The sequence below is a fragment of the Larus michahellis genome, chromosome 1, assembly GCF_964199755.1.
Source record: "Larus michahellis chromosome 1, bLarMic1.1, whole genome shotgun sequence".
In the NCBI taxonomy this organism is placed as follows: domain Eukaryota; kingdom Metazoa; phylum Chordata; class Aves; order Charadriiformes; family Laridae; genus Larus; species Larus michahellis.
The window spans coordinates 158417664-158430768 of record NC_133896.1 but is presented as its reverse complement, the minus strand read 5'-3'; the positions used below and the strand labels follow the sequence as shown (position 1 = coordinate 158430768).

At 36.3% G+C, this 13105-nt stretch overlaps 1 protein-coding gene across 2 annotated transcripts in view; it reads right to left on the bottom strand.

Annotated features, from left to right (window-relative positions):
• COL4A1 (collagen type IV alpha 1 chain) overlaps positions 1-13105 on the bottom strand; it is a 127894-nt gene that overhangs the window by 36610 nt on the left and 78179 nt on the right. For both annotated transcript variants that reach the window (XM_074561594.1, XM_074561604.1), the window contains exons 6-21: positions 12980-13042; positions 12825-12878; positions 12655-12681; positions 11278-11361; positions 11103-11165; positions 10037-10072; positions 9450-9491; positions 7800-7889; positions 7149-7184; positions 6941-7000; positions 4607-4651; positions 4331-4384; positions 3812-3853; positions 2838-2931; positions 2143-2178; positions 385-549 (exon numbers count right to left, since the gene is read on the bottom strand). In XM_074561594.1, coding sequence (XP_074417695.1) covers positions 385-549; positions 2143-2178; positions 2838-2931; positions 3812-3853; positions 4331-4384; positions 4607-4651; positions 6941-7000; positions 7149-7184; positions 7800-7889; positions 9450-9491; positions 10037-10072; positions 11103-11165; positions 11278-11361; positions 12655-12681; positions 12825-12878; positions 12980-13042 — 991 coding nt within the window. The remainder of the gene's footprint in view (positions 1-384; positions 550-2142; positions 2179-2837; positions 2932-3811; positions 3854-4330; positions 4385-4606; positions 4652-6940; positions 7001-7148; positions 7185-7799; positions 7890-9449; positions 9492-10036; positions 10073-11102; positions 11166-11277; positions 11362-12654; positions 12682-12824; positions 12879-12979; positions 13043-13105) is intronic.

Here is a 13105-nt window from a genome sequence, read left to right as displayed (position 1 = left end):
AGTATCTGTTATTTTTTTAATTGAAAATCTAGGAATCGAAAATTGAAGTATCTCTAGGTTGGCACATTAGGACACAGAAGAAACCAATATATATTAAGGTCAATTATTTGGTTATATTGTAACAGTCCACAATGAACTTTTGAAGAAATTTAAAAAACATTTATTTAGCAAAGAATCCTTGTCCCAGTAAGGAAACAAGCAGCTTGCTGCATCGTAGAACAGTTTTTACTTGGTCCATTAACAACTCAGATATGTTTCTTCCATGACGTAGATGCGCTCTGATTATAGATTTTATAATCCTGTCTTTTTTTTTTTCTTTTTTATGTGCACACAATGTGCATTATCGAGTCTTCATTGTGAAAAGCAACCAACTGCTTTACCTACCTGTTTTGCCTGGAGGACCTGGAGGGCCAGGCAACCCCGGGGGACCTGGGAAACCATCTCTTCCTGGGGGTCCAGGTAAAGGGAATCCCGGAGAACCCTTTTCACCTTTTTCACCTCTCTCTCCAGGGACACCAGGTGATCCTACCCTATCTGGAAGTGGTCGACCTTTGGACAGAGTAAAACACACGTGAAAAAGTGACAAGTGAAAAGACAGTAACATTACCAACACATTAGCTTCCATTAGGTTTCAGTGAGAAATGGAGAAATGTTAGTGCAAAATAAAAAAAGAGTCTGTATTCTTACTATTGGTGATTTATACAAAATTGAGATTATACACTCACTACAGCTCAGAGTAACTCACTTCAGTTATGTCCCTAGATAAACACACTTATTCTGTACTAAGTGCCTTTCTGAGATTTAGTTGAATCAACTTTTGCTGTGTAGTAAATAGTGGCGACATAGGAGTTAAGTTAGCTGTTACACTTAGAAACCATTACACACTTCCTTATCTCATAATAAACCAAATCTTAAACACACCTAGAAAGGGACAGCATGTCTAAGAACTTAAGTAAATAAATATTCAACAATGCTAGGAGATTTCAGGAATGCTAAAACCAAAACTGTTTGTAGGAATAATAAGCAAACAACAGCCGATAAAGAGAAGCAGTTAAACAGCTAGGAAAAAAACCTACTTAATATCTCCTTTTAGCTATTTGTACAGTCACACAGGTCTTCATACTTTAATGAGTTATTTCAGTTCACAACCAATCACTGGACTTGATCACTAAACCATTTTGAGCCTTCTACAGCATTGCAGGAAGGTATGAAAGTCACACAAATCTCAATTTCTGTAGGATAATGACAGACTCGGAGCTACCATTCTTCTTGTCTTGTCACACAGAATTCTTTAGGGACACTTACAGCCTGCAGTATATAGTATCTCCTCCCTAAACTGTGAAAAAATTCCTGGAAACTATCTGACCCTGGCTTACATTAATTTCATATTTAGCTCACTGTCAAGATAGAAAAAGTGAGCAAATGAGGTAATAGTCGTATCACAGCAGGATGTGCTACAGTCAGATTTCCACAGATGATTTGCTTATTTTTTAACATGCAAATATTGTGGCTTAGTTTAAACACATGTACAGGTACATATATACGTAATAGCAGTGTTGTCATGGATTTGAAGAGGTTAAAACTATGAAAAGGGCAACATTTGCAGGCAAAAGAAATTAACTTTTATTAGGTGACATAGTAAAAAAAAAGCAGCAAGCCCTCAGGAATTACTTTGCTTTAATAAATGCTATTATTTCTCCCTGCAAACCTTCGTTTATTATATTTATGCAAACACATATAGAGCTGAAGTGAGAGCAAAACAAATTATCTACATATGAGTATATACACATAGGTACATATTCGCATACCCACGCACATATTCACATTTTACAACTCTTCTTGCCCAACGAAGCCCTACTTGCTGGGCTATCTCTGACAACCTATGCCCGCTAGTGCTTCAGTTTCAGCAGAAAGTTATCAAGGCTCTACACAAAGAGAAAGGCTGGATCGCATCACAGACACGAGAAAAGCAATCTACAGGAAGGGTCTAGGGGATGATTTGCCCCCCAGAGAGGCCACTGCCTGGGTGTTCTGTAAGTCAGGCAGTAACCGGCAGCAGCTGAGGAGAACATCTCTCAGGACTCTTCACCCAAGAATAACACAGGAAAAACACAAACAAAATCAGTGGCCATAAATTCATACCTGGAGGTCCTGGGATTCCTTGTATACCAGGGAAACCTTTAGAAAGAGAGGTTTTCGTTTAGGCAATGAAGTCAGCAATGTCAACTTCAGTGAAGTTTTAGCACATAGTATTTAAGTACACATTACAAGGTGGTATGCCCTGAATCAAAGGTTAAATTAAATAATCTACAGATATCTGCAAACAATACATTTAGGGGAAAGGCCCTGCTGTATGCCATCTTCTCCACTGACCTTTCTTCAGCAGGGTAAGGTCTGTAATGGGGAAAATGGGAAAGGGAATGCTTGATTTTCTCTGTTTACTGAAGAATGTTGTAAATTATGCAAGCCAATTTCAAGATTAAATTTTAGCCACTGCCTTTTTAAAAGAAGTATCCAGATGCTCTGCATGATTATCCTCTTTATGCTTGTGCTGATTTCCATCTTTCTTAAATAAAGTCACTGGATTATTTAACTGCCATAAAAACAGATCCCATTTTATCCTTTTCCAATCTGTAACTGAAAGGCAGGCTTATTTACGATGAGAAGTGTCCTACAAACTACAACAAAATGTAGTAACCTGAAAGCAATTTAATAACTAACTGGAACGTTTCACCGTCATACAGAGCTCCTGAGCTCACAGATAGTGAAATTTTAATTTCCTTTAATACAGGAACTAAAAGCGTAACTCAATTAAAAAGACAAGACAAAATACATACCTTTTTCACCTTTTTGACCTTTCAGTCCAGGCAAACCGGAAGCTCCAGGCTCTCCTTTTTCACCAAAGGTATCTACTGGTCCAGGATCTATAACCTGAATCACAAGACAAGGACTAGGACACTAGAAACATACAACTGTGCCCTCGTTTGTATCTACCCCCTTTTGATTTGATGCTACAGAGGCCATTTTGTTTTGTAATAACAATTTTGAACAGTTTCGGTTATACTTGCAATTTCAGCAATACGTTAACAACTAGCATGAGAGGGTTGCAGCTGCTGAAGAATACCAAAGAAAAAGTACTATTTTACCAAAATTCCTCATATCAACAGTAGAATGAAGGTGCTTTATAGCACCTTTCTGAACAAGAATGATGCCAAGAAACCTCACCATGGTGTAAGCACTGACCCATTAGGTTTGCATTACCTTTAATTTGAAAATATTCTGTTCTGGCAATTTCTACTAACATTGAACTAAGCTTGACATATAGAATATTAAGATTTACAATAAAATATTCAGGAAGTATGCACAATTTTTCAAATAAAATTAGTAGGTGTTGGGAATTTTCCCCCATGTTGGGGAAGCAGCACCACCAATGATCTATTTGTTGCTGATTAATCTCATTTTTGATTTGAAGTGTGAAAAAAATTATAAACTTCAAAGCTGACAGACTCAGTCTTTTGAATCCTTTTTTGGATGCTTTGTATTGATTAACAATGCCTATAATTTTCAGAGTCCAAAACATTTGAAATCCATATTCTTTGAGAGCTCCTTTTCCAAATTTCAATAATACTTTAAACAACTGTATATAACTTTTGTTTCCATTCAGAAAAAATGAGGACATGACTAATTAGAATGAGATCAGAATGTGTATTGTCTCTCCTTCTTCTTTCATTGTTTGAACACTTTGACTTTCACAAAATTTGTATTTTCATTTAAGTTCAAAATAAATCAAGAAGGTTTTTTTTCTACTTACTCTTCCTGGAGGTCCTGGAAAACCTCGTTCACCTTTGTCACCCTAAATCAAAAAACAATTTACATTTTAAATCCAGATCACATTTTCTTCCCCACAAAATAGGATTTGCTTAGCAAATGAACACTTTGATACAGATTCATACAACTTCCAAATGGTAAGTACCTGGACCATTATAATAAGCAGTAAGTAGTTATTTTGCAGGCCTGTACTGCTTTACACTACGTAAAGAGAAACTGGAATTTTTAGGAAAGTACATTTGTACATATGCTGGCTGGGCAAAGAGCTTGTGAAAATAAAGCCAGCATTAATTAATTCATGTAAGAGATTTAAACCAGGGATACCTAATCTACCCTAATTTTGACTTTTACTAGTCTCTGAGTGATGACTTTACAACTTGGTAACATTCATTTAACATTGCTTTATGTGCATTCACTGCTTTAATGCACATCTATGAACACACTATACAAGCTCTTAACTCCTCATTCTGTGTGATGGGATGCAAAGGCCACTACTACGCACCTTCGTACCAGGCTCCCCAGGTCGTCCTGGAATCCCAAATCCACCAGGCAAACCCTGTATGTGGAAGACATCAAAACCAGAAAAGATAAATATAGTTGCATCTTAGCCCCGGGAGCATCAAAGTTTTAAGTTTTCAAATGAGTCACTAATTCAATGAAAAAAATAACTTTAATTAAATAATTTAGAAGGCTAGAAAATTTCAACCATTTATAATACACAGACAGTAATTTGTTTTGAATGTAAGAAATGGTACTGGAAATTCAGCAAAATACATACGGGTTCTCCTTTTGGTCCTGGTTCACCATCTTTTCCAGGCTTTCCCTGTAAAACACAAAGTTCCACTCTGCTTAAAAAGATAAGACACATACATGCAATTTCTAAATACAGTTAGTGAAACACTAGAACAAAACAATCACTATTTTAATGCACTAATTGAAGTGTGCTAACACAGCTAACAGTATAGAGTGTACAAAGCAGGCAAACTGTGACTACCTAGTGCTTATGTTACTCAACATCCTACAAACTGCAAAATTAAATAAAATCCTGTAAATCTGTTCCCAGATCCAGGAATAACTACAGAATTCCCAGTCACGGAGGCTTCAAGACAAAATATATCAACAGCACAGGAAACTGGAACCAGACGCAGAAATAGCTCTCCTTCATAGCCATCCCTTTCTATATATATATATATATATACACACACACTTTTCAGCCTCACAAAACCTTTATTCATAGACATTCAGTGCTCAGTTTCAGCAGAAGGCTTGGAGAGTGGCCCCATATCAGATCGTGTGGTAATCTAGTGGTAAAATACACTTCCCTAAATTGAAAGCTATAATTTCAAATCACGAGGTAGATGACACCCTAGAATCCAAGACTCCCTCCTCCAGAGTAAAATGATTCACCATTAAACCACTGTGTTAGCCTACAGAGAGGATGAGATTCCCTTGAGGTAATCAACACATACATGATAAATGACCTGGTTGGATTATTCTACTTTTCAGCATTCCCTTCCTCTTCCTATGGACTATGAAGGGACCAGCACCTAGGCTTGTAGCCTAATCCACTGGAGGCTGGTTTTTACATGGTGTCACAGTGCTTAGATTGTATGCCTTATCATAAGCAATATGAACATGTCCCACAAAACCAAGAAAAAGTATATACTTAATACGCAAAGTAAATTCAGCTTAAAAACTAATCCCATCAGTTTAGCTCAAAAAATTCCGTCTAAAACAATGCAATTGAAGGATAAAAATGATAGAACAAACATGAAAAGGCCCCCATCACCAAAGTGTGAAGCTATGGTATCTAGTAAAGAAGGATTACAAGTAATTTTTAATGATTGATTAAAAATACAATCTGTAAAGTCAGGAGAGTCTTCAAATGTACACTGTGATTGGAATTAATTATATAGGTTCATTCCATGGAACTAGAGTATCAGATCTTAAGATCTGTTCATCTTTCAAAACTTATCCTTATTTTGGAAGTAGTTATGATTTCTTTGATCAGCAATAATTATATATAAAATATCTCAGAAACTTTGTTCAGGGAACTCTGCAGAAACTGAAAACTATATTTTTGAAAAATTCAAAGATACTGTGGTTTCCTCAGCAAGTTCTAGGCCAACGTTTCTCAATTTTTCCAGCTTTCAAGCCCTCATTTACTGTAAGAATAAAAATACATGCACAATAGCAAAGATAACCTCATCACATATCTTTACTGAAAGGACGCCAGAACATTTGACCTTGAAGTATAACAGAGAGGGAGATTTTCTCTTTTTCGGATTGAAGTATAATGTCTGTGGATGTGCTGTGTCTTTTTCAAACAGTTTATGAAGACCCACAGTTTGAGAAACAATACTTTAGATACGTTTGCATGTAGAAGACATGTTTTTGCTACCAGCTCAGCTATGAAAGACACAGCATGACTCATGCAGAAGTTGTATGGATGAGACCATGATATAGGTCAGACTAGGCAAATGTAACAGACCATATGGCCTCGAGCATCTACAGTCAGGCTAGAAACCAGCAGGTGAATGTATCTCAGTCATCTAAATGTTTTGTTCCATTACTCTTCTTTGTAAGAAACCGCACCTTTAGGCTAAGCAGGCTTACTTTGTAGATTGCACGTGAGAGTATTTTAAATAAATTCAACACGTTCCGTTTAGCTTAAGTCATTCCTACTGAGTGATTTGTTTGGCTTTGCTTTTCCTTCTGTTCTGGAATGACTTAATCTTGCTTCAGCTGGGATCAATGGGAGTCTTGCCTTTGCCTTCAGCACTGCAAGCTACTGTTAGGTATCTGTCTTTAGCTATCTGAAACATGTAACATACTAATCGTAGAATCACAGAATGTGCTGGGTTGGAAGGGACCTTTAAAGGTCATCTAGTCCAACCCCCCTGCAGTAAGCAGTGACATCTTCAACTAGATCAGAGTGTTAATATTACTGTGTGTTATTACTACCTTGACTTGGACATCTGTCTGACAGCAAAACTTGTTTTTTTGAAATATACAAAATTTGCTGTTTCTCTAATGGTTGCTAAGTTTATTTAGCTTATGGAAACAATACAACAACCGTAATTATGGTATTGATAAAGTTGAGCATACTTACACGTGGACCGGGCTTCCCTGGTTCACCCTTTTCGCCTTTGAAACCTGAACCTGGCAATCCCTGGAAAATAAATACACGCCAGACTAAAAATACTGCCAAATTCTCAAGTAAATTAGCTTTTATCAAAAAGCGATAAAGATATTCAGGACCATTATCAGATTCCTCACAATTTTTATAGTAATTGAAAAAAAATCTACACAATACTTACTGGGGCCCCCTGTTCACCCTTTTCACCTGGTTCACCCTAATGAAATTATTAAAAAAAAAAAAGTAGATTAGTAAGCAAATCTCAACCATTATTCATTTAGGTTGTAAATAATTTCATTCTTCATGTCAGCAAAAGCACATTTAACCCTATTCTCCGCTTCAAGAACTATGCCTAATAGTATGATGTGCAAGAAGTTAGACAAACACAAAATATGAATCCATTAAGCTAGTTTATTATACTAATATATATTGCCTAGACTGTCTAATTCAATAATTGAAAAATTCATTAGCACTCAGATTCCAAGAATGTGATTTTGTATATGAAAAGTCCAGTATAAGCTATTTAATTCAAATTTATAGAATAGTTGGTGTTTATAGGACTATGCTTACGAATCCTCCTTCCTCAGAAAGTCCTCTGCTGTGTGTGTTACTTATTTATGCAATTATTTATGCATTTATCACCTATCATATATTTTACAGAGAAACTTTGAGAAAGACAATCAAAATTCATTCATGAAGTATAACAGGAAGAAATTTTTGAAAAATTGGCTGTAGGTGACAATATTTTCTTTTCGCTGTTTTACTGTTTGCTAATTCCTATTGATCATATTTTAATGAAGAGTACAAGAAGACTAATCATTTAAGGTCTCACCTTTTCTCCCCTTATGATTTCACTCCCTTTTTCCTTCATATGCGGTGATGGTCCTGGAGGGCCTGGGGGACCCCTTACGCCTTGTTCTCCCTGTCAACACCAAATCCAGGATAGTCCATTGAAAACAGTACTGGCACTGAGAACAAACATTACTAAGACCAATAACATTAAAGAGAACTACCACTCGCTTTTAAAAATACAGTTAAAAGGTTTTTTTTAAATTCTTATTTCAGCAAAATCCATCAGAGGAAAGGTTGCATACGCAGTTATAAGAGACAAATCTGTATAACGGGTGACAGTCAGAGACTGCCCCGAAGAAAGATCTCTCAATCTCCTGTTAGGGTGAAGACTGATTAATACCAAATATTGTGAACTTATCCAGTTAATTATTGTAATGATACAAAAGTTTTTCAGTGCCTCCCTTAGGAAGAAGGAGATTAGGAGGAAAGAGGTCCGACGCTTGAAGGAAAACGTTAGTCAAAGCTTATAGTGTTCTACCAGCTTTACAACTGTCCATAAAGGACAACTTCAAGATGATAACTGTGGATCATACTTTTTTAGTAAGTACAGGTCCATAGCAGGGTCAGAACCTTATCTCCATATACAATGCAAAAGCACTATCTTTTACAGTAAAACACCTCCAAAAAGGCTTGATACATTTCTGCCAAGCAGTAATGCATAACAATACCATTTATTTTTTGCTAAAGACAAACCTGAGGACTCCAGGAAATCTCCACATACTCCCATCATTTTTCAAGAAATTTTATGATAACAAGTTAATCTCACGTAGCAAAATATTCTATCCATTAGGAAGAGTGTGGCTCAAAATACATAAATAAGGTGGTGGATAATAAAATGCCATTTAAGTAACGTAATTTCCTTATACTCCAAAAGGCCTGTCAATGACACTCATGAGAAGCTTCTGGAGAAGGGCTCAGACATGCTATCAATTTACCAAATTACCCATAACTGCATGTATTTTTTGTCTCCTGAAAATGCAACATAAGGCACTTTAGCCTAGACCTCTCAGTGGGAGAGGCAACACGTTAAACCGAACATGTTTTACCTCCCATTTGATGCTGGTTAAGAGAATAAATGGGATCCTGGAGCACACCTTTTTGGCTTAGTTTCATTCAAAAGTAAACCAATCTGTGTGCTCTGAAAACTGCTCCTGACTGAGTCAAAACACAGTAAAAGGAGACAACTGAAAGGTCTCCTTCAAAAGCACACACTACCAATCTAAACTAAGGCAGACGGGCCCTCAAGAGTCCTACCACAGCACATTCAATCTCTTCCCTCAGAACTAAACCGATTTCAAATAAATTTCATCATGAGTCCTAATATATGTTTCTAGATCTGTCTACTGCAAACTAAAGTAGTTCGTACTAGTCACAGCTGGAAAACAGAATAATGACCTAAATTAATGTCAGGTATAATACCATCAGGAACAAAGTCTGTAACCATTCATGACTTTTGTTCATTTAGGTGTAAGTTACAGATTTACTCAAGTCTTCCAAAAATTACAAAATTACAAAAATTACAAAAATTGCTGATTTTCTCCATTGATAGGTTCCAACATTTTATTTATTTAAAATAAATTATCAAAAATATTTCTGACAGTTGTTCTCCACAAGTTTTCGAGAGACTTACCTTTTCACCTTTGGGACCCTGAAAGCCCAAGCCCATGTAGCCCTGAAAATATAAGTTACACATACTCAGCCAATTTTTATCAGTAGTGCATACATGCATACCTACACATATATGAAGGTATTTTGAACCTGGCAAAAGTTAAGAGAGGATAGAAAAGACAGAATATGTCTTCTAAATGCACACGTGAAACAAATAGATTATCTTCTAAACCCCCGCTGTTTTTTAAGTCTTGCATCACAGCAATTTATGAAAAAAATAGAATGAAATTTATCAGGTAATTTTATTGTGAGTATGCTCTTCTTTAAAACACGTTACTGAAAATTTTGCCATTTTTACATGAGTTCAAATAATCATAAAATGTTGCAATTACTACTGATTTGATCCACTAAGAAAAAAACCTAAAATTGTGTTGAAAGCCTCTCTTTGTGATGCCCATTAAGACATAAAAATATAGTAAAAAGTGTAATAGAGTTACAAAGCGTAAAAGCCCTACTCCTTTAGGACCATTGGTTTCCAAATTTTTGGGGAACTGGTGTGCCAAATAAATAAAGAAATAAACTTAATCTTTATAATAAAAAGAGTCTTACCTTCTCGCCTGGGAGTCCTGGTGGCCCTGGGGGACCCTGTAAGACAGTAGATTTTTAGCATATAAGTGTATAAGTACACTAGATGGAATAATTCCTTATTCTATAAAGACAGCAAAAATGCAAAACTTTCCATTAAACTAAGATGTAAAGTCTTTTCCTGCTACATTGTGCAACTCACAACATAGAATAAATAAAAAACCCAAGGAGAATCTGTCTAAGATATCTCATTAGACCTTGTTTTGCAGTTAAGAATGTTGGACCTAATCAGCATCTAGACAACAGACAGTCAAAGAAAATTCTATGGTACTACACTGTAAAATAACTTTATTGCTGACTTTTTTTTTTTTTTACTTTTGCATGTTAAATATTAGTCCTCACCTTTCTTTCATTAAAATGGTTTTTCACATCAGCAAACACAAATACTGACTAAACTGTGCTACCATTTTTCTTTACATCACTTTGAATTTTCTTCAGAAGGGTAAGAAGTCTCACACAGCTCACTTCAATAGCCAGAAACACAGAGTGGACTTTTACCACATGCAAATAACTGATCCCTGCTAGTGCTACCCGCATCCAGTACAGGAAGAGAAAATATTAGGTACCTGTTAAACCTGTGAAAATGTCAAATAGCTGAAATGCCTTCAGCATTTGTCAATTAACATAATAACAGACAGTGGATATCCTGCTTTCCACAGTGCTGCTTACTGTGGCTGCCCTTAAGAACAACTTCAGCAAACATTTTGATTTAGATCTGCTGCTAGCTTTGCGGTTTATTTCCTGTAAATTAAGTAGGGGAAGAGGAGAACGGAGAAATAACTATTACAACCCCTCCAACACAAAAATACCCTCCGAGCCTGCAAGGAGATTGTAGGAACAGCCAGTATTGAAAACCTAACGTTACCTACTCGTTCCTGCCATGGTAGAGCTCAAGAAGCTAAACATGAAGCCTGGAACCACAGGTTATTTTTCCCAAAACTCAACACACACCAGCTATACACACCTTGTAGAACTTTCCTATAGCAAAGATCTATAAGTAAAGTGCAAATCTCCATGAGAGGAAACTTACTGGTTCTCCTGGAGGCCCTTGTGGCCCCATTGGTCCCTGAAAACCTTGAGTTCCAGGTGGACCCTATGAAAAATTAAAAGGGCATAATTAAAACCCGATATTTATTTAGTAATTTCATTATACTGATACAATTTTAATTGAAGATCACTGCTATTCAAACATCATTTAGACTTACAGGTAGTCCAGGTTGGCCAGGAAAGCCTTTGTCACCTTTTAGCAAACTAGGAGGTAAAAGACCAATCACTTCACCTGGATCTCCCTATAATAAGAAAAGAAAAAGAGTAATACTTGAACATCCATTCAAATACATTCAAAAACACTAAGATTGAGATGAGAGGGAAGTAGGAGCTAGGAGAAGTTTGGAATTATTTGGAAAGCTGACTTAAAAAAAATCCCCTTCTTGTAATTCAGCGGAAACATAGCAAGAGATATTACAAGTTAAGACCTTAAGTGTCAAATGTCCTTTAAAGCCATCTGAAGAGATCCCAGTATCAAATCTTCCTTTATACGCTAATTCCCTATACTGTAATGGGGAACCAGAAAGATTTTCACCCAAAATTTATCACTACTACAGTGTCACCACACAATTCGAGCATCTGACCTAACAGTTGAGAGAAGTGGTAACCTCACAATCTCTTTTCCAGGCTGAGATCTTCAGTCTTATACCTAATTTTGACATAAAAGCCATTTATGGCATCCTTTTTCTTCAAAAAAAGAAATCCCCTTTGTCTTACTTTAGGAAACTATTCTGATCGTTATACACTTCTTTATGTCTCTCTTTCTGATAGCAAAAGATCCAATTTTTTCTATGTTTTTGTACAAAGTTGCAATATTGTAAGTGATTTTGTTTCAGGAGTTGTGTACCTATAATGTTCTGAAGAAACATTCAAGTACTTCTGTGTTTATAGACTGAGTCAATTTTTCCCATGTGAGAGAAAGAGAAAAGGGCATTTTACAACTTCAGGTAGTCCTGTCATTACAAATCTGAGATTACGTTCAGCCTTTGTATCTGTTCATTTTAAAGAGCAAAAGCTCTCTGTTGACATTCAATATTTCATTCTCCAGCTCACAAAACGCACTCAGATACCTAGTTAGTTTAATTATTTTTTTTATGAAAGCTGTTTAGTATGTATTGGATGCATCTAATATTGTAGACCTTCTTCCAAAAACTTTATCTATTTAAAACTATTAAGATAAATGAAATGTCAATACCGAAACAACAGTTTTAACCGTAAGATCTATCTAAATCTTTATGCACAATTGGGTACCCACCGTACTACTTATACATAATTTATGATATATACTATTTTTTTCTGTTGTAATCTCTGTAATACTTACACTTTAAGACCTGCATGGAACAACACATGTGTTCAATTGTTACTAACTGGAGGTCGCCCCACTGTCTTTAGTGGGACTGCAGAAGAGAGTACAAAGGGAAACATGCCAGTAAAATTTTTCAGTCCTTAAGTAAGGACTCCTCGTCTTAGAGGGTGTAGAGTTCACCTTAATTCTTACCATTAGAAGCAGGATATGAACACAGAGTAAAATGTACCTTCATTCCAGGAGGTCCTGGGGGTCCCTGTTGAAAAAGACATTTGATGTTATCTTTCCTCAGTATCGTAGATTTTATAACTTACATTCGGTGTAATTTCAGGTAGCTATATTTGCATTATAAGAATCAGAGTTGAAACAAGTGAATCAAGCATGATAGAATGTACTTACTATGCTCCCAGTCAGTCCTGGTAAACCTGGGGGACCTACTGGACCTCTTTCACCCTGAGGGGAACAGAGAAATTGGTTTCATTTAGGGAACATATGCTTGAGGGATGTTTTTATTTCAACACAGAGATGCTGTTATAAACATATGTAAATGTCACCTTCGTGCCATTACATCCTGGAATGCCAGGTGGACCAGGAGGGCCGTCTTGTCCAGGAATGCCCTACATGAAAAGAAAGTAAAGAAATTAGCAATATTAGCAATAATCCTGGTCAGATGTCACGAT